This window comes from Netta rufina (genome assembly GCF_964035555.1).
Source record: "Netta rufina genome assembly, chromosome: 16".
Taxonomy (NCBI): domain Eukaryota; kingdom Metazoa; phylum Chordata; class Aves; order Anseriformes; family Anatidae; genus Netta; species Netta rufina.
The window spans coordinates 13,875,185-13,897,746 of NC_140140.1; the positions used below are offsets into that span (position 1 = coordinate 13,875,185).

Below are 22,562 nucleotides of genomic sequence, written 5' to 3' on the forward strand. Positions count from 1 at the left end.
TATTACTGCATCATGCCATGAAAATGAGCGAGGTGCATTTACGGTTCCTTAATGGTGAACAGATTCTCCAAACTAATCTGTGATAAAAGAGTGTTTCCTATAAGGAAAAAGAAAACTTTCACCCATCTATTTCACAACAATGAAAGGTCCGGGAATCTAGTATTTCCATAGCTCAAAGCCAAAATAAATTACTTAATTATTCATTTCTCCAGATCTTTTTGGTGTAAAATCTGAAAGTAACTCAAACAACAAAATCTTCCGAATAAATTAGGGCACGTGTTAGAACTGAGAGAAAAAATCACAAGAACAGACTTTCATATGTTTTTCAGAACACCTACAAGTAAGTATCAGTTGGGCGTGGTGGCATCGTGTGAAATATCTTTTGTTAAACAGATGGAAATGAAACTTGTGTGCCATCAGCCTCTTGTGGTGGCATGTTGAGAAGCTAGTTAGAAAATAATACACATGTACAGATTTAAGAAATGGACAACGTTTCACTGTAGATGTTTATTCTACTTATCGTAACAAAAACCTGTGAAGTCCCATATTTTAATGTACAGTGATATATTTTGTCATATAAAATACAATTTACAGAAATTTCTATCAAGTAAACCTAAACAAACACACTTGCTTTTTGCATACTTTTATGTGTCTTTAAATTAGAAACATCTCATTAAGAAAAATCTTACGCCATAGTAGATGTTTGCATTTAATACCGCCTCTTTGCATTTTAACATTTTGTCTACAGGTTCAGAATACAGACGATCATTTCAACCAGCAAATCCTCGATGTATAAGGACTTGTAAGACGCACCAATGTGAACTGTAAAATCTGTAGTGAGATACATGACATACTTGCTACTTGTAATGTAGACTTCAAGATGCAAATGTTTATAGGAATCTAATTTTACATTTGCAAAACTATTTTATAAAAATATCAAAATACTTCTGCAGCTGTAATTTACATGGTCAAAATGTAAACCAGCAGGGTTTTCTTTATTTCATTCTTTAGAGTTACATACTTGAAGAATACATGAAAAGTAGCAGAGTAATGTATTTCACAGTGAAAAATTTCCCTCTTGAATCACATTAAGTATTACCAATCTTCTTTTCAAACTTAGTGCAGTTTTATACCTTTTTCAGTGGACAGTCTTATATACACTACCAGCATAAGCAGGGTCTGACAACAGTGACAATTTTTTTTTTTTTTTTTTTTTTTTAGGAGAAAAACACTTTTAGACTGGAAAGTACAGGAAAATGGAGACATTTCTTAAACTTCCAGCAAAGTTCTGCGGAAAGAAAACCCAAGAAATGCTCCACATAATTAATTTCAATCGAAGAAATAAATTCAATGGCCCATTTAATAAACTTCTTTTATTTAACAAACTTCTTTTTCTTTCCTTTGGTATACCAATTCATTTGTAGTCTTAGCTCTTTGCCAATAGATGTCTGATTTTTAAAATTTTTTGCTGGTTATAAAGGTGCTACTTTTATATACTCTTTAATTGCAGGTTTGTAAAAATGTGAAATTAAAAACCCCTCATCCACATGAAAAACTAGGTACGGTTTGTTTCGTTGTTGTACACTTAACAGATGGATTTCAAAACACAAAATACCTGTATATAAAAAGGAAGATAGTGCACTTTAAGCTTATAACATTCCGTTTTCAAATCCTCCATCCAATAATCAGTAACACTGTTCTTCTGCAGCCTTCTCCTAAATACGCATGACCCTTCCATTGTAAAATAAACAAGACAGCAATATTTGACTCCTTTTTTAAAGCGTGTGCTGTAAGAACAACTTTGACACCAAAATATCACATACATGAGATGTAAAGGTATGGCTCCTAAGGTCTTGATTAAATTCTCTTATAAAATTACAATTCAAGTTACTGGAAAACATAACCTTATAATTTTAAAAAGCAATATGCTCTTCTTAGACTTTTTCCATTTCTGTACTGTAAATGGAAATTTTAAGATAAAGATGCAAGTAGAAAAAACAAAATCTCAGAACAGGTAACGCTGTGAATTTTTATAAGAAAAGCATTATGCACAAAATGCAGCAAGTGAAAGTCCAGTATGTTCTTGCCTTTTACCTACCTGAATATTTTCATTCACAGTTGTTCAAAAATTGCTAATTTGTCAGTACATTTTGTAAGGCTAGATTTACAACAGCATTTTTGTAAAGGTGAGAATATACAGTATATACTGAAGACATTGACTCAGTCCTTGCAGTGTTGTATATTATCTATGGGAAATATAACAGCAGTTATAGTTCTATGACTGATTAGTGGAAGATGAAGCTTCTGCTTCTGTTGGTTTCTGACCTTCCTTAGGTGTTTCTGGCTTCATCTCTTTACCGATCTCCCTACTTTGACTCTGATCTTTCCGATCTTTTCCTCTTTCACGATCTTGATCTCTGTCTCGATCTCTTTCTTTCTCCCTGCTTCGATCCCGGTCTCGGTCTCTGTCACGATCGCTGTCTCTGCTTCTTGATCGTTCTCTGTCACGTCTCCTGTAGGTGTTGTCTCTGTGTCTCTCCCAGTCCCTGTCTCTGTTCCAGTTTCTGCCACGGTCTCTTTCCCAAGGTCTGCCATGTTCTCGATCCCTTCGTCTTTCCTCAAAGGGTCTGCTTTGTCGATTATCTGCTTGCTGAGGCTCTGGCTGATCTAAAACCTTGTCTTTATTTCCTCCTTCGTATCTCTCTCTCTGTCTCCCTTCAAATGTCTGGCCTCTAAATTCAAGATTTTTGCCTTCTCGGAAGTCAGATCCTGACCACTGTCCTTCTGACTCAGGCCCTTGCCCAGGAATACCAGAAAGAGGTGCAGACGGCCCAGCTTCCTCCCACATCTCCTTTCTGTGGCCTGGTGGATGACTGGGAAGGTCCAGGAGTGGTCTTGGGGTTGGCTTCATGTTTTGTGGCGACTGACCTTGGAAATGAAATCTGGAAGGGGGAGGTTTGTTTTGTTCTGGAAACATTGGAGGTGTGGCTCCTCTTGGTCCTCCAAACTGAAGCGGAGCTGGACCTCTCTGGTTGGCAAACCTGGGTGGTGGACTCCCTCCTCTCCGTTCTTCAAATGGCTGTGGCAAAAGTCCTCGTGGGCCGGGTATATGGTTTGGAGCCGGACCTCTTTGCCCTTCAAATTGATTTGGGTGAGGCCCTCTTGGTCCCCCAAAATGACTAGGGGCTGGACCTCTAGGCCCTCCGAACTGCGGACCTCCTCTCTGTCCTTTAAACTGAGCTGGTGGGGGTCGCCTTTGACCTCCAAAAGGAAAAGGCGAAGGTCCTCTGTTTCCCATGAACTGAGGTTGATCAGGGCCTTCAAACTGTCCCGGAGGCCTGATCATCTCGTTATATTGGGAATCTGAGAATTCCCTTTGTTCCATGTGAGGCTCCCTATGATCTTCAAACTGAGATGGTGACATTCCTCTTGGAACACCGTGATAAGACGGAGCAGGGCCCCTGTTATCACCAAACAGAGACGGTGGTCCATGCTGTGTAGAAAACAAGGAAGGAATGGGACCCTTTTGACTTCCAAATCTTCCAGGGGCAGATCCTCTTTGTCCATCGTTATTTGGAGAACCATGCTCTTCTGAGAACTGTGGCGCTGGGCCTCTAAAATTAGGTCCATGAGGTCCTCCGGGTGCGTTGAGCATCAGTGGTGCTGGAGGTCCTCCCTTCTGCCCAGACAAAGGAAACGGACCTCCAGCTCGGTTCTCCTCAAAGTGCTGTGGGAGAGGTCCACCCTCACCCTGAACTGGTGGAGATTCAGTTTGTTCTACAAATTGATGAGGCTGAGGGTTTCTCTGTTCTTCGTATTGCACCACAGAAAGACCCCTGTCTGGTTCAAAGTGACCAGGTCCCTTTTCCTGAGAAGTAAACATTGGATTTGCCTCATTTGACCAGGATGCTTTGTGCATATCTTGCAAAGACTGACCGTCATTAGATGTGGAGAAATTAGGCTGAAAAGACGTACTTGGAGGTGTCGGAAGCAGCACTTTACGTAAAGGCTTGGATGTAGAAGGTTCTGCAGAAACTGCTTGACTCACATTTTCCAAAGTAACTTGAACAGTATTTTCAAATTTGCTATTAGGTGCCTCTTCCTGCAGCACTGCAGGAGCCTTTTCACTGGAAACCCAATTATCACCACCGTAACTAAGCTGAGTAGCAGGAATTAAAGTTTTATCTTCCTTACCAAGTGAAGTCTGCAAAGTGTTTGGAAAACTCTCTTGAGGGTCACAGCTCTGGTTTAAAACTTGTTCTTGCTGATTGGAAGGTAAATCTACTTTTTGCGCAGCCTGTTGGTCCTGATGGAACAATTCAGTCTTTAGTAGGGAAGATTTTGGTGGAGGTGACATTAAAGCATCAGACACCGAGAAGTGAGCCATTGAAACACCAACAGCTGCTCGTTGTTGTCTGAGGGCTTCTTCTTGCTCTTCTATTTGTCGTTTCGTCTCTTCTATTTGTCTGTCTAATTCTTCTAACATTTTTTGCTGTTCCACCAAGGATGAAGACACAAATAAATCTGGCACATACAAAGCAGGTGTTTCCACAGAAGTGTTTTTAGTATCTGTATACATTTTGTTAGGTAAATTATCAACAGTAACTTTTGATTCCAAGATAGATTCCAAGATAGTTTTGTCTTCCGGATCATAGGCCTCAACCTCTAGTTCTGCTGTGTTACTGGGCTTCTCCACACTATACAGTTTTTTGCTTTCACCAGTCTGCATTTCAAAAGCTTTCTCTGGATCATATTCTTCTTCGGGACCATATGGCCTGTCATCCTCCTCATCTTCTATAGCTTTGTCTTTTGACATCTGTCCGAACTGTTGTACAATGGGATCTAGCAAAGGAACAGCTGACACACCTCCATCCACAGCTGCTTGAGCTTCCTGATTTGAAGACTGGACAGTTTCAGTCTCTTTAGCAAGAGGTTCAAAAGTCTTCTTTTTACCAAAAAGTATCTGGAGGATGTGCTCAAGAGGTGTGGCAGTTTTTGAGGATGAAGAATGTGTAGCAGTAGCACTTGTAGAAGCAGTAGCTGAAACTGGTGGCGTTACGGTACTTGTGGTTCCACTCTTAATTGAGGACAGTATTACTGAAGGTGTAACTGATGAGGTTTCTGGAACGGGAAGTGGGGGTGGAGGTGGAGGAAATCCAGGTGGTGTTGTACTTACAGCTGAATCTCCCGAATACAGTGTGTATTTTGGAGTTTTCTTTTCTTGTGAAGAGGCTACTGGCCCCTTAGAGTACAGCGATGTTTCTGTTCCCTTTTGCACCTGAATTCGGCTGCGCTTTTCCTCTATTTTGACTGTATCCATGCTAGTAGCAAGACGCTTCCCTTTCTGACAGATAACCAATCCAAGAATTAAATTCGGACGTGAAGACTCCAGACCTGAAAGGAAACACAAAGATTGTATATGTAAAAAACTACTATTTTTTATCTGTGTTTTCAATAGGAACTTATCATTTTATATAATGGCAGCTATGAGAGTCATAACAGTAACAGTTCTTCTAAATTTCACGCAGTGACATTAATTCATAAGCATATGTATCTATATTTATTTACTATTTATATAAATTTGTATACAGTAACTAAAAAATATTTTAATTCTTTCCCTTGATATTCTTTAATAATGCAGTAACAGGTATGATTACTGAAAGATGTCCTTGCAAATGTCTCTAATGTTCAAAAATTAAAGTTTTCCTATTTTTGTATTATTACTTTCTACTTATTGTTGTCCACTTCCCCCCCAATCAAATATTGCCTTTCAAAATACTTTGCAAATACCTTATATACACAGAGATACTGATAAGTGAGAAAACCTGGACAAGCAATCTAACTTTCTGTAGGGCTATGTTGGAATTGAAGAACCAGAAATAAAGAGAAAAAAACTAATGCTATTAAAACAAACAAACAAACAAACAAACAACAACAACAAAATACAAACACTTCACTTTCTGTTACAAAGAAAGCACAAGGCATTGTTAAACTTAATAATTACATTTCTGTTCTAATCTGTGCTAAAATACCGGACTGACATTTACACCATTCCGTCAAGGTGACTTTTAACACTGTTGTAGAATTGAGTTTGATGCCACAGACCCTTCCCTAAGTAAGAAATGTGAGCAGAATTACTCCATTGTGAGAGGGCAGGGACGGCAAGATGTACAACAAAAGGAGGCAGGACAGGAACTAAACAAGTAATTATCTTTGGTGAATCTAAGATTATTTGGAAAGGATCAAAAATCCTTGATTCACCCAATTAAAAACTCCTTTCAACCCATTGCCTAAAAGCAATCCTAGCAATTCTGATCACTATAGTTTACTACCCCAGATGAAATTACATTAATACATAACATCAGGGCATAGCTCAAAAGACAGCTTACTTGGGAAGACTGTGTAAACTCTGAAGAGACTCAATAGTTAGGTATGATTCACTCTGAGTGACTGCTTTACATTTTTTCTTTATCAGCATGTGAGTAATGACTCCACATTTGGTCAGCATTGACCCGTGCAGAGTATCTCTCAAATCTGTGTTCACCCTAAAACTCCTCATAAGCATTCACTGTTCTTCTGTCATTAACGTATTGGTTATCTGCTCTTCTGCAGAGACCTGTGATTTATCCAACTAGTCACAACATGCATCTCAAACACTGAATAATTGAAACGAGCAGGTTTCAAAAATCTATTGGACTGTGTATCTAAAATTAACAGTAAAAAAAGATAAAAAAACTGTTCTGAATCCCTGTAAGAGACAGAGATCATCGCTAATAAAAGGACAGCCTATGTTTGCTCAAGAATGCAAGTAGGGGAAGATCACTTAAATGCTTCCCTAGAGCAGGTTAAAAGCACAGCGGAAGACTGCAGACGTAGTCAATTCAATGGCAAACTCATTCTTATATGTTACTGTCCAGAAAGGAATGTAGTTCATTTATTCGGGCTGGAAAATCTAGCCCACAGTTTAGGACTCTGTCTGCCTCCCTGTGCCAAGTGTTAACACTTACATGTTCTTGTTTTTTGGTTATGAAACAGGAATAATAGTTTTTGCCTACTTTTCAAGAACTGGGTAAATTAAAGACTACCAGGTGCTTACATTCAGCTTATAGAGACTACATGATGACTTGAGGTAGCAACAAGCCTGCCTTTTTAGCTGTAGCCTGAAAACAATGACGTAGACTGTGCACTGTTCAGGGATGGATAAGACAGGCTCAGAGTGTATGAGAAAAATCTTGTCCAAGAACACAAAGCAAGCGCCCTTTGCAATTTCATGCAGGAAAGAAGAGTATTTTCCTAGCATTACATTGCTTGTTGGTGGTGCTTTTTTGTTATTGTTTTTTAAGTTGCATGCCATTAACATGTGAAAACCTGGCCAGGCAGAACACTCATCTGTTTATGAATATAAGCCCTGAGAATGCTTTATTGAGTTTAGTCCTAAACTTGTATTTGGGTAGTAGAGGACAGTCAGCTTGTCAGAAAGGTCAGCTCCTTACGTGTTTTAATGTGTAATTATTTTGCACTGTTTAGTATTTTGCAATCCGTCCTTACAACAATGAAGTTTTGCCTTCATTGTAACCTGTAGCTCTTAAGCTCCTCAACCTGTTACTCTATATGAAAAAAGGTACTTATTTGGAAACTAAGCATATGCACCGCCTCCATCCTCAGATGAAGATGACTTCAAATTTTGTAATATAAAGGTGTTTCACGTCTGAATTCGTTCTCATTTCTTCTGTTTCCATGTTCAACGCACAAAGATGGAGCAAATTCAAGCCATACATTACTGCTGATAACTAACTAAAAATAGAAGATTGTAATATATACCAACCTATACCACCTACTGTCTGCCACCTACGCAAAAGGAATTTGCCTACTCCCAGGCAAAACCAATGTTCTGAAGTCAGGGATTTGTCTGGAACTCGATCCAGGTAGCACAGAATATTTCAGACCCCGTGTACATGCATATTGCATGCACAGCGTAATACATACCATGAGATAACAACAACGTAGTGAAACATAAACGTTACCTTTGTCTTCACAAATTTCTTGACTGCTCCGTGGGATAAGAGTCTCCTACGTGATTTAGGGGACAGCACATGGCTTGTAGGGACCTAAAACTTGGTGGATTTATGGGTTGTTGAAAGTAGGGTCGGTTTAATGTTCTGATAATGTTTGCTTGTTTGTCTCAATATAGTGGCTGTTCTATGTACTCCATTTTATGGGTAAACAAATCCTCCTAACAGCAGATATTTATCTTGTTGGAAAGGCTATGTGAGTTTCAGACCATGTCACCTTGAGATGATTGACTTTGCAATTTTTTCCTATACGCATACTTTTAAAATGTTTTTATAAAATTATATTTTTTTAATTATGCTTACATTAAACATTCAAAACCAATTGGACTCTGATTTACTCGTTTTGTAATTTTACCTAGCAGTTAACCTCCCCTAAATTTTGTGCTTACCTGGTCCCTCAAAGGGCAAGAGTTTGGAAGGAATTGGGTCCTTAGAACTCAGTGGGATCAGGTAGAGATCCTTGACATGTCTTTTGTTATTAGTTACAACACCAAAACGACCACGACTGCTAAAATAGGAGTAGAGAGAGATATAGACAAGTTCTTCTTCTTCTGTGGCAGGATGGAAACGAATCAAACACAATTTCTGAAATACAAAAGCAAAGTGGAAAAATTCAACCTGTAACATATCAGCAAATAAAATCATAAAAGTACTCAACTATTGTTTTCCAACACAATACTCAAGATTTAAGAAAATACTGTCATTCAATCGGTAATATTAAACCAGAATTAATTTTGTCATTTTCAGAAATACCAACTATTTACGTATCTCACATCAAGCTACACCTCTTTAGGTTCAGAATATTCAAATAATTATGAAAGAACTGGAAAATTCTTAGATTATGTTTGCATACTGTGCTTCATTTTTACTAAATCCATAAGGGTTTAAGTAGTAAAACTTATTACATACACTTACTAATAATTTCCTCGTCTTTTAAAATTGAATTTCTATTTTCAGTAACTGAATAAATAGATGGTTTATATTCAGTCATTAAAAAACAATAGGTTGTATGAATGTTTAACTACTACACAGGGGAAAGATGATTGGCAGCTCAACAGGCAAACCAGTTTCTTCAATAAATCAAAAATTTCAATGGAATAAGTGGTAGCAGTAGTTTTCTAGGTATGATCAACATCAATATAAATTAGTAAAAAGGAAATTCTATTAAAAGCTGCTGTATATTTCTTCCTGGTTTTCCAAAGGATTTTAAGTAAATACCTTAGAAAGTGAATATTTGAGTTTGCCAACATAATCCCAGACCGTCTTCGGTGAGATCCTCCCACCAATATGAATCGTGTCTGGTAAATCCTAAACAAGAAGCATTACATGGTCGTATAAGAAAAGGAAAGAGAGGCTACAGTTTCGAACCAGCACAGATTGCCCCATCCCAGTAGCTTAGGCGATAATGCAGTACTATATTTTACTAAACTTGCACATATACATTCCTAATTTCAGATGGGCTATTTCCAAAATGCAAGGCGTTCATTATAGCATATTACTGGAAGGCTGGCAGTACACACAAAACAGAAAAAGCACTGCCTGACGAAGATAGCAGTGGAAGGTCAAATACTTTTGTATGCCTATCAGCCGATTATATTTGTTAGCTTTGCTTTTACAGGGAACCTGTTATATGTAGTATAGCTTTTATCTACACTTTCAATTTATCTGAAATTTTTGCACCCATATGAATTCTAGTTAGCTTCCTGTCATGATGACATGAAACCTATTTTAGCAAAAGCAACAAGAGAGCCACCAACCCTCCTAAGAAAAGACCTAAACCACATGCCTGAAACCCCCAGTCACAACAAATACACTTCTTCAGAGAAGTTAAATAACTGCTCAGTTGTTTCATCACAAGCTGTCATACTACCTAATTAGTTGAATGTACACCCTCCCAAAATATAAAAGCAGTTGCATCAAAGTTAATCAAAGGATGATATTTTTAATAAATGGCCAAACTTTTCTAATAGATCACATCAGTGATCCATCTGTTTGTGAGCAGAACAAGGCATCTATTTCAAAACACTTGCTCTAGAACTTCTCGTCAAAAACTGATCTTGAAATCAAGCTATTATTCTATGTTAGATACTAACATATATATAAACATATTAACAGACGTGAGAATTCTTCACAAATATGTGAGGAATTTTTTTTAAAAGGCTCTCTCTCCTTCCCCCCGCCTCGGGCTACTGTTCCTATTACTAAAGGAGATTACTAAAGGGATGCATTTTTTTTTTGTTACACTTCCAATATAACAACATACGCAGTGACCCCAGCCTTTCTAACAACAGGAACTGCAATATAATCTAAACGCATAAACATGTCAGTGCTAACCTCACTAAGATAATCAAAGCACCCGGAGACAGGATATGCTTTAGTGACAAATTTGCCCACACTCTGCATATTAATAAATCCTTTCCAAATGGTGTTGAGGCGAGAGAGGAAGAGAGAAGTATCGCTGCCTTGAGGTGAGCGTGGCTCGGCAACACTGCAAAACAAATCCAAAAGAGAAACGTTATAGAGCACAGTAAGAACGCTTCCTTCTTCTTCTTTTCTTCCCACCTTTTATTGATCAATTACTTGCTTTTTTTTTAAATAAAGTAACAGAAGCCTTAGTAAGTGCTTTGTTAATGTTTTCCACTTTCATCCAATATAGGATGAAAGTCTGGAGCAGCTTTAAACCAACCCTCACAAACACTTAATATATTTGAATGCACGTGCAGATTTAAAGTCAAATATCTTGCAAGTTTTATTTCTTCAAATATCTTGCAAGTTTTAATTCTTCAACACATTGAAGAATTTTTACTGTCAATATATAACGATGCTCAGAAAATTTTACCAACTAGAGAAGGTAAACAAGGAGATGATGAATTAAAAATTTAAAGTTCAGGTAATCGGATTTAAAGTTGAACACGCCTTTTGATTATTGGCAGGGGAGGGTAAGAAGCAAAGGGGGACAAACAAACTGAACATAGCGAGACTAAAGATTCAGTGGCTTAGCTTACTATTAAATATACACACCTGATATTGGGTGACTGATGAACAGCTAAGTATCTTGGATCTGGTGAGGACGATGGTTTTGTCAATATTGATTTGGGGACAGTCATAACTGGTTTTGACATTTCCTGCTTTGTCTCCCCTGTTGAAACTTTATCAGATGCAGTACCAGAGCGCAGGGCTGTCGTCGTAGTACCAGAGGAGGCGCTCATTGCTGTTCTAGAGTCTCGGCCAGAAACTGTTACAGTTGTGACAACTGCACCAGTGCAAGAGGCAGGAAAAGTCGAAGGTTCTTCAGATGAAGAATCTGTGTTGTTATGGCCTTGGGTTGTAGGAATGTAAGTTCTTTCTAAGCTCGACTGGGAAACTGCTTCTGCTGCAGGTCCAACTTCGGTTTCCTCTGTGTTTTCAGAGGCTGCCTCTTTAGCAGGCTCCGCTGCTGCTGATGGTGCAGAACTTTCATATTTTGGCTGAACTTCTGGTTTAGATTTTGACTCTGCTTTTTTAGCAGAAGCCATTAATTTTATCTTCTTCGGTGGTAGTTCATCTTCAGATGCTGAAATCTGACCTACAAAATTAATTTTCAAGTGTTTTTGATTACTTTTTAACAATGAAAAGGTCTGAAGAGAAAAACAAGTAAGCAAGCAATGCTCTTAACAATTCTTTTACTTCAGACAAAGTCAACACAGTAGATACCTGTACAGATTTTGCAGTTCAGGTCAAAAAGATGGGCTCGATGTTGATTTGTTGTATCCTTCAACACACTGCTAAAAACATCTAGAGAAGGAGCACTATTTACATTTTGTACAGTTCGGGTTGACTTCTGCTTCTCCTGGAAGTGAACAAACACAGAAAACATTCTGGTTGATTGCTAAATTCAATCATAAAAAAAATACTTTTGAAACCGTTAATTCCAGTTCTTTAAAAAGATATTAAGGGCTGTGCAGAACTACTGCTCTGAGCAGCACTTATAAAAAGATAGAATTTTGAAATATTCTTCCCCTTTTGTCGTTTGTTCAAGAATATCATGTCAAACAGAGTTCTCAAATAGTATTTGTCCTCATTTCATTTCATGTAATTCTGAAGTAGATACTATCACATTAACTGCTTCCTGAGAATACGGAATTGTAATACTGATTACATTTTTTGGGGGGAAAACAATTGGCTAAGATTTTGCTGTAAACTGAGACAAAGGTCTGAAAAACACGCATCATCTGATATTTTAGAAGCACATGCTTATATATATGCCTGATACTAGGCTGTTGCATTCCTTCAAACCAAAAGGAAAATGCTCATAGCACACCTACTAGGTGATATTCTTACAGCTCATTGAAACAACCTGCATTTCTGATACAAAATTTGAGGCTCTAGTTAGCATTTATCTCCCTTGGCACCTCCACGCTAAAGCAATAGCTAATACTTAGAATCAGACACCGGGGGAGAATCTTCCATATTTACATCTGGCACTTGTTCCCGTTTTACAGCTGCTTTCTTGATCTCGTGTGATTTGGTTCTTGACTCTAACATCTGAGAGAAACAAAAACACTTTAGTAAGAAGTCTGCATACTGATTTTATAATTTTATTTTGTATTTTCTTATCAGTTGGCTAGTGGAAGAGAAACAGCTTACGTTATTCATATTTCATTAGGAAGAAAACCATATATTAATTATGGGTGGTAAGGGCTGGTGAAGTTACTGTTAGTTCATATCTAAGGACACACTGGAGAATTGTATTGCTTACCGCTTTGGCTGGTTTCTCTTTCCACACAGACAGTTCTTTAGATGAAAGTTCTTCGGGTTTCATTCTCACTAGTTTTGACAGTGAGATTTCTTCACGAAGAACACGATGAAAAAGTCCCTAAAAAAAACAAACCACACTTTGTTGCCATGCTGAATAGCTTAAGCAACTAACATGATTTGCAGTGCTGAACTGTCAAAACCCTTTCAGGTTTCTTAATTCCCTATTAAAAATGCCAGTTAATCTTAAGAAAACTTAGAATGGTGCAGCAACCAGAAACTAATGATGAAATCATCATGAAGTATGAATTTTCCATATTACCATAAAATATACTATCAATTCTACTGAACAGGAATTTCGAGAGATGAACTGCCACTCCCGTTTCTTATCTATAGTAGAATTTTTTTTAAAAAATTACGTTGTCTAGTCACTATTTCCATCTGCACCAGCTTCTTTTTCCTTTAAAAGATAAATTATCATGTACACAAGTAGTATCCCATACAAACTACAGAACGTCACAGAAGAAAACATTTTTTTTTTCTAAGAATGCCACTCAATAAACAAATATTTCACTACAAAGGCCAATCTTAATAAATACACGCGATCCAACTGGACTTCCATTCCAACTGGATTATTTAATATTTGAATGGCTTTAAAACAATTTTTTGTAGCATAATTCATAAGTCTCTCTCTTGAAACTACATATTGAGGATAGATTTTGATGTATTATTTAAAAAACAGAATATATTTCAGTACGTTTACTGTATAAGTAAATTCCAAACCTGATTTTTTGGGTCCTTGAGATTGAACATGATGCTACGGTATTTACTCTTGTATCGGTTGTCCGTAACTTGAAACAAATTAAACATCTCCTTTTCAATATTGAGTGCTACTTTCCCGACTTCACTCTCTGTCATGACCAGATCATCACTATCATTGACTCTGTTAAAAACAAGAAAGGGTATGCGCATTTACGTTAGGCACGAATTCTTCAGGCAGCATTCATAAAAACTAAATTTTCAGAGGAAGGAGTTAACCACGCTTTTATTCAGTCAGAGAGGACTTCCTTAAAACACATTTCAAAGCCAAAGTCTATCTCAGGACCTCAAAATGTCAACTATGGCAACCTTTTGCTACTGTCTACAGAAGACCACGGAAGACAGCCTTAATGAACTCAAGTCAGGTCGGTCCTTACAAATACTCCTACTCATGACACTGTAATTAGTTTTTTGTTGTTGTTTTTTGTCAGGAGCTAGTGAGGGAGCTAAAACACTTCAGTTTTAATCTTAGACCCTCCACTGTGAACAGCATTTCTACTTCAGAGACACTACCAGAGCACAGTGGCCTAAGCCTTGACAGCTGACAAGAGCTTTAATATTTGTGGGACAATGTTTCAGCTTTTTTTTTAAAAAAAAAAAAAAAAAAAAAATGAAATACAGTTGCTAACTTTGGGAGAAGAAGGAACCTCTGCCTCAGCAAGCCCTACACTATGCTTCGTACAACCCCTACATCTCCAAACACCACCATTGCCAGATATCAGCTTCAGGTCACCTGCATTATAAACATTTCTATGTTGTGATTTAATTCTTCAACTGTCATTGTCTCTCACTACAAATGGGATAGTGACGTTTTTTTTAAAGGCTTTTTCACATGCCCAATTATTTGACATCAGATTTTTTATTTTTAATAAAACTCTAATGCTAAAAATACTTGTAGTAATTTCTAGCACAAATTAAATCCCTTAGTATCACTTAGCAAGAAAGAAACAAAGCTCTGCAGGCTAACCCTTTGCTTCTAGTTGTAGCTTCCTATATAAAATAAGTGCTTTGAATTCCCACCCACCTCTTCCATAAAATTTCTTTTAGGGACTGACGAATATTTTGTCGAATCTGTGAGTTGGGCTGCGACTGGATAGGGCTAGCTTGTGTTTTTGCTTGACTACTTCCAGATGCAGTAGAAACGGAAGACAGCGAAGGCCTTTTGAGTCCTCCAGCCAAACTGGATGCAGCTGTTTTTTTGGAAACTGGCGAGTCATGAGAAAAAGCTGCTTGTTTTGAAGGAACGCCGCCTGTTGAAGGCCATGGTTTCTTGGGAATTACACCTTTGAAACTCCCAGCAGGTTTCAGTGTCTGCTTCATTAGTGATGTGCTAGAGAAGGATGGGGACTTCTTTGTTGGAAGATTTTTAGTGAGGGAAGATGCATGTTTCTCCACCATAGATGCTGAAGCAATAGCTTTCTTTGATGCCCCTATAAACTCTGTCGCTTTATCTTTCTTTCTCTTCTCTTCCTTTTGAGCTGTTAAAACAAAGAAGAAAATGCAGTATTAAATACTTAACATTGTAACTTCCTGTTTATGAAGACCAGCTGTCAATCTATAAGGAAGTCTGTGAAATACCTCTGGAGAACTACCAAGTATATAATTTAAGCCATTCATTTTTAAAGCCTTTTTAAAAGCCTTTTTAAAAAATGTGTAAAAGTTGACTTTTTTAAGAAGAAATTTGCCTTTGATCCTGCAGAGAGCACTTCTCAGAGACTGTCTGAAGAGTTTAAAAGAGTTGCATTTTGGTTGTAAAGGTTGAAAATCTTAGTCACAAGCTATGCAAGAAATTTGAAAAAAAAAAAAGACACCACCTTCAAAGATTCCTGAGTTGGACTTCATGATTAAGCTTCAAAAAACAAAACAAAACAAAACAACAACAACAACAAAAAAAAACACATTTTCACAAAGTCTTTAAAAAAAAAAAGCAACACAACCCATATCTCACATTTAAGCAGAAATCCTCACTCCAAACTTTCTACTTTAAGGAGCAAGCAAAGAGAGTCAAGTTAAACAACAAATCAATTGCTTAAAATTTTAAACGTACATTCAAGCCATTTGGTTGCTAGTATGAGTATCACACTGTCGCTATAAACTATCAGATCTTCTCATTTACTTCCCAGTTCAACTCTAGATTTAATACTATAATATTTAATAATTGAATATTAAAACCATTGCTCAAACTGCGGCTATTTAATTCCCACCAAGTATTCCATTCACAATATCCAAAACTGCCATTTAATGTTTTTTCTAACATCAATATATTGACAATACACATAATGCACAAGAAAATTTACAAATTACAAGCGAAGGCTCCATATACTGAAGTTATAATTGCACAGGACTTTAAAAACAAGCATTTCTGTAGGTTGCATTTCACCTGTCCACATTTTGGCACTGACGGGAACAATTCAGCAAAACATAATAAGCCAAAACACATTCTCCATCCAGCAAACGCAATGTGCTCCACTTCAGTTTGCCAGAAGCATCGTTTACAGATCAGAGTTACCGTGGGCAGAGTTACCGTGACACATTCATTGTGACAGCACAAAGGTTCCGAGGGAAACCAAGAAACAACTCCTGAGATGAAGTTGTTCTGATTAGGAAAGCTAAAGTTACTTCCCCAAAAGTCTTTTTTCTCCTCCTAAATCTGCATTTGACTACTGACCAGTTAGTGACTTCTTTATTTTTTTAATTATTATCTGATGTTTTCAGCTAGCAAGGTTTTGTAATCAGAATTAGTCCCACAGCCCCGTCTGCAGAGAGCTATGTGCTTCCCGGGAAGGATGCAGAAATTTAACTTCGGTTAATTTCACCACAAACCGAACGGACCCTTTTGGTCTTCCATACCTGCTACAGTGAGAGCAGACATTATCAGCAAGGGTCTAACAACCGATTTCCCTCAGACTTGAGGGGGACAAAGGTAGGGAGCACCCTTCTGAAGCCCAGTTCAAGAAATCCCCTAACAGCATAAAGCTTGAATAGAAATACACCTCAGAAAGGGGAAGATTTGGATTACCTAAGAAACAATGCAACTACTCATTTCTGAGTGAAACAGCCTTCCCACCTTTGCCTGTCGTTAAATTCTGTTAGACGCTGAGCATTTGTAGTAGGCACCTCCAGCAGCACGCAAGCTTGTAACGAGCTGCACTACACTGCCTCTTACTGCCAGCATGTTTCACCACCAATACACAAGCTGGTGGTTAAGATGAACCATAAAACCGATGCTGTACCTGAATTTTCATAAGGCTAGGCAGAGAAGCGGGTGCTAAACGTTGCCTGGAATACAAAGTGAAGTGGAGGATGCGGAAGCACTAGCTATGTGGATCCACTGTGAGTGGATGCCTTGCCAAAGGTTTCTGAGTGAAAATTATCTGAAGTGTAAGATGAAACACACTACATTAAATCATTCCAAAGAGCGTGAAGATCTTACTATAGATTAAACTTCTTGTTCACCCACTGTTCCCGTACTTTTCCCTAGGGACTGGTCTCAAGTACTGACAAACTGAACACAAACCCAGGGGGATGTTGAGCTGGACTCACACTGACTTCTCTTCTGTTTCTATTATCTCCCAAAGCCTACCCCACAAACCTTACACTATCTGTCAGCAGGCATTGAGCTATCCCAGGAAGGAGAACAGGGATCAGAAACTATCAGTGACATTTTCAGTTTGGTCAATGAGGCACCTGGAACTTAATACACTGAGGTAAAAAGCTGAACTACTTTGAATTAACAGTCTCGAAAAGCTAGAAGATGAATATCCAAAATATGCGTACGATAAGGTTGTGAGAATTTCTCTACTTCTGGTTCCTGGTTTATCTTCTGCCCAGACTTGTCTCTTCAGGCCGGTGGGACAGCGCACCTCTGTCTCACTACGGAGCAGCAGGACAGCACAGCTCAGGGTTCAAAATGACCACAGTACAATTCGGTCCTCGGTGCTATGATTTTAGTTCTTTTGGGTCGCAGCAGAAGTACAAAACATGAAATACTAAGCTTACATTCCACACTTATAGTTTGATCATCTGTTCAAATTAGTTAACAAGCACGCTGATAGAACTAAGAACAGCAGTTAAGATATTGTGTATATAAAAAATATATCCATGCCCCAAACCTTCCTGTGTTTCAATGGCAATATCACAGTAAAACTATATACACATAAAATAAAGAAATAAATAAATGGCACTAGCACAAAGGTAGATTGAAGTTCCCAGGGTTGATAGGCAGCAGCATCAGTACAGGTTCAAGAAGAAAGATGCACAAGCATCCTTTATTCTGACAGTTCACGTCATGGCTATTTTGAAATGTTTCTACAGTAGAGCACATAACTCAATGCTTCTTTAGCCAACAGAAAATGTGCAGATATTTCAGCCTCGTGGAAGTCTAACAATCTCACAAACTAAAATACTACTTTATAATTACAACTGCCTACCTAACTACTTGATGGCAGGGATTCTGCATGTAGTAAAAGATACCTACACTACATAGGCTATTCGGTGCTTCAGAACACCTGTGAAGTACTTTCTCAAATCTGCAGGACACCTCACTACATTTGAAGGATAGTGAAGTGGTGTGTGTGTTTTGACAAAGTATCGAAGGTACTTACATCCTACATATGTTAACAACCTTTGACAGAGGTACCTCATCTTAAAAAAAAAAAAAAAGAAAAAGAAAACACCCTCATATCTTTAAGTGATGCCTCCTAGAAGCACAAGATCAGGCAATTCCTAAATATCGCAAGTCAGGTAGGCGGGGCAGGAGGCCGGCGTGGCTGACCAGGAACATTCTAATGGAGATTAGGAGGAAACAGAGAGTGTTTCGCTACTGGAAGGAGGGCCAGGTGTCATGGAAAGAATACAGGGATGCTGTTCGTGTTTGTAGGGAGAAAGTTCGTGTGGCCAAAGCACACCTAGAGTTGAAGCTGGCTGTGTCTGTGAGAGAAAATAAAAAGGTTTTTTTTAGATATGTGAATGGAAAAAGGAGAACTAAAGAATACATAGGGCTGCTCCTTGATAGGGAAGGTCTCCTCACAGACAATGACATAGGCAAAGCAGAGACGCTTAACGCCTTCTTTGCCTCTGTCTTCAATGCCGATGATGGGCTTCGGGACCCAGGGTGCCCTGAGCTGGAGGGCTGGGACAGTGGGGATGACAAACTCCCAACCGACCCTGAACGTGTGCGGGATTTGCTACTCCACCTGGATCCCTACAAGTCCATGGGTCCAGATGGGATTCATCGCCGGGTGCTGAAAGAGCTGGCGGATGTCATCGCGGAACCTCTCTCAATTATTTTTCAACGATCCTGGGAATTTGGAGAGGTCCCGGTAGACTGGAAGCTGGCAAATGTTGTGCCGATTTTCAAGAAGGGTCAGAAAGAAGACCCTAGCAATTACAGGCCTGTCAGTCTCACGTCAGTGCCTGGTAAAATCATGGAGAAGATGGTTCTCAAACTTATTGAGGCGCACCTGGGGGACAAAGCAGTCATTGGTCCCAGCCAGCATGGGTTTGTGAAGGGTAGGTCCTGCCTAACTAACCTGATTTCCTTTTATGATAAGATCACCCGTATGGTGGACCAAGGGAAACCAGCTGATGTGATTTTTTCGGACTTCAGCAAGGCTTTTGACACGGTTTCCCATAGGATCCTACTGGACAAAATGTCCACCACACAGCTAAATAAAAACATCATACGATGGGTGAGCAATTGGCTAACGGGCAGGGCCCAAAGGGTTATGGTAAATGGGGCTGCGTCAGGCTGGCGGGTGGTCACCAGTGGGGTCCCTCAAGGCTCCATTTTAGGGCCGGTACTTTTCAATATTTTTATAAACGATCTGGATGTAGGAATAGAAGGTATTTTGAGCAAGTTTGCTGATGACACCAAACTTGGAGGAGTTGTGGACTCGAATGAGGGCGGAAAGGCCTTGCAGAGGGATCTGGACAGGTTGGAGAGCTGGGCGATCACCAACCACATGAAGTTCAATAAGAGCAAGTGCCAGGTCCTGCACCTGGGACGGGGAAACCCTGGCTGCACGTACAGACTGGGCGATGAGACGCTGGAGAGCAGCCTAGAAGAGAGGGATCTGGGGGTCGTGGTAGACAGCAAGTTGAATACGAGCCAGCAGTGTGCCCTGGCAGCCAGGAGGGCCAACCGTGTCCTGGGGTGCATCAAGCACGGCATCGCTAGTAGGTCAAGGGAGGTGATTGTCCCGCTCTACTCTGCGCTGGTGCGGCCTCACCTCGAGTACTGTGTGCAGTTCTGGGCACCACACTATAAAAAGGACATGAAACTGTTGGAAAGTGTCCAGAGGAGGGCTACGAAGATGGTGAAAGGCCTGGAGGGGAAGACGTACGAAGAACGGCTGAGGTCACTGGGCCTGTTCAGCCTGGAGAAGAGGAGGCTGAGGGGAGACCTCATCACAGTCTACAACTTCCTCGTAAGGGGGTGTCGAGAGGCAGGAGACCTTTTCTCCATTAACGCCAGTGACAGGACCCGCAGGAACAGGGTTAAGCTGAGGCAGGGGAAATTTAGGCTTGACATCAGGAGGGGGTTCTTCACAGAGAGGGTGGTTGCACACTGGAACAGGCTCCCCAGGGAAGTGGTCACTGCACCGAGCCTGTCTGAATTTAAGAAGAGATTGGACTGTGCACTTAGTCACATGGTCTGAACTTTTGGGTAGACCTGTGCGGTGTCAAGAGTTGGACTTGATGATCCTTAAGGGTCCCTTCCAACTCAGGATATTCTATTCTATGATTCTATGATATCCCATTTTGACTATGACAAAATGGATCGGCCCTGACAGATTTTTTGGTTTACTGACAGGATTAGTGTTCTGCCAGACAATCCAGCTGCACCAACTCACGCTGTCCTTGCACAGGTCTTGTATCCAATGCACAGGAGGGCAGGAGCACACAGCAGAGCACAGGGGAAGTAGCATGACTGCCTCTTCTGGCAGCAGCTCACCAGTCCATTGCCTCAGCTGCAAGGCAAGCATGCCCCCAGCTTGCACCATCTTCTGATGGGCGCTGTTTCTGGTGCGTGTTTGGAAAAGTTACCAGAAGTGAGTACTCTTCTCAGAGAGCAGTATACCAACATAGGAGGGTCCCACGCCGGCCCTTCAGCCCACCCTAGCGCTGAGGGGACCGAAGGCTCCCCGGGGCAGCTCCAACCCCGCAAGGCCTACCGAAGAGCCGCCGCCAACCGCCCCTCAACCGCCGCCCTCCCGGCGCCTGCGGCCTGAGGGCGGCTTCGCCAACCGCCATGAGGCGGCGGCTCGGCCCCTCGCCGTCCTGCCGGGCACCATCGGGCTCCGAGCCCTGCAGGGACGGGTGCTGAGCCCTCCTTGCTGGTCCCGGCTTCGAGGGCTTTGCGTTTTGTTTCAGTTTAGGCTGTGGAGAAAGCGGCGGGATGGACGTGGAGAGCGCAGTCCGTGAGGGAACGGCAAGGGGAAGGCAGGGGAGTGCTGAGGGGAGGAAAGGCTGCAAATGTTTTAAGTTTATTGTTTGTTTTTTTTTGCTTTTTTCCGCGTCAAGCCTCCCCATTCAATGCGAACGGTGCAGGAATGCATCGCCTAACACGAGTCGGAGAACGTCAAAGCCTTCGCTGAGGGAACCGCAGCTGCAGAGCAGGCGGCGGAGCTCAGCTGCTGAGCACAACGAGGCTCGCTCATTTCGGCGGCTGTGTGGCCTCAGCCGCTCCCGGTGCCTAAAAATAAAGCCAAAATAAAGCCAAAATAAAAATAAAATTATTAAAAAAAAAAAAAAGAAAGAAAGAAAGAAAGAAAAAAAAAGCCGTATGGGAGCTCAGTGGCCCCAGCTGGGGCTACACACACGGCCCCGGGGCTGCCTCAGCTGCCCACCCGCGCACCAGCCATCAGGAGGGGAAATCGTGGGAGAAAAAAGCCAGGATGTTTTGAAATTAACACGTGTGTTTTGTTTCTTTGTCGCAGGATGCTCTCTCCTCCCTTTCTGCCTTTCTCCCCCCCCCCCCCCCCCCCGAGGAGCACGTCTCCGCAGCACTGGAGGCAGGAGCCTGCTACACGCAGGTACGGTGGAGGTAAACGCCTTGGTAATGCACCTGTGTGTAAAAACTTTTCTGATGTAAACCGACTCAAAAGCCCCTTTCCAGTCTTCCGAAGTTGTCAAGTGGTATTACTGCATCATGCCATGAAAATGAGCGAGGTGCATTTACGGTTCCTTAATGGTGAACAGATTCTCCAAACTAATCTGTGATAAAAGAGTGTTTCCTATAAGGAAAAAGAAAACTTTCACCCATCTATTTCACAACAATGAAAGGTCCGGGAATCTAGTATTTCCATAGCTCAAAGCCAAAATAAATTACTTAATTATTCATTTCTCCAGATCTTTTTGGTGTAAAATCTGAAAGTAACTCAAACAACAAAATCTTCCGAATAAATTAGGGCACGTGTTAGAACTGAGAGAAAAAATCACAAGAACAGACTTTCACATGTTTTTCAGAACACCTACAAGTAAGTATCAGTTGGGCGTGGTGGCATCGTGTAAAATATCTTTTGTTAAACAGATGGAAATGAAACTTGTGTGCCATCAGCCTCTTGTGGTGGCATGTTGAGAAGTAGCAAAGCTAGTTAGAAAATAATACACATGTACAGATTTAAGAAATGGACAACGTTTCACTGTAGATGTTTATTCTACTTATCGTAACAAAAACCTGTGAAGTCCCATATTTTAATGTACAGTGATATATTTTGTCATATAAAATACAATTTACAGAAATTTCTATCAAGTAAACCTAAACAAACACACTTGCTTTTTGCATACTTTTATGTGTCTTTAAATTAGAAACATCTCATTAAGAAAAATCTTACGCCATAGTAGATGTTTGCATTTAATACCGCCTCTTTGCATTTTAACATTTTGTCTACAGGTTCAGAATACAGACGATCATTTCAACCAGCAAATCCTCGA

The 22,562-nt window shown here is 40.2% G+C and overlaps 1 protein-coding gene across 1 annotated transcript; it reads right to left on the bottom strand.

Annotated features, from left to right (window-relative positions):
* Positions 1–2,275: 2,275 nt before the first annotated feature.
* On the bottom strand, positions 2,276–21,286 carry LOC311215286 (death-inducer obliterator 1-like; the record flags this gene model as incomplete). The annotated part of the gene is made up of 12 exons (XM_084296382.1): positions 2,276–5,394; positions 8,462–8,657; positions 9,291–9,380; positions 10,407–10,560; positions 11,094–11,637; positions 11,766–11,929; positions 12,490–12,596; positions 12,811–12,927; positions 13,590–13,749; positions 14,650–15,103; positions 20,801–21,079; positions 21,193–21,286. 12 exons carry the CDS (start codon positions 21,284–21,286, stop codon positions 2,276–2,278), a joined length of 5,478 nt encoding a protein of 1,825 aa, XP_084152508.1.
* Positions 21,287–22,562: the final 1,276 nt, after the last annotated feature.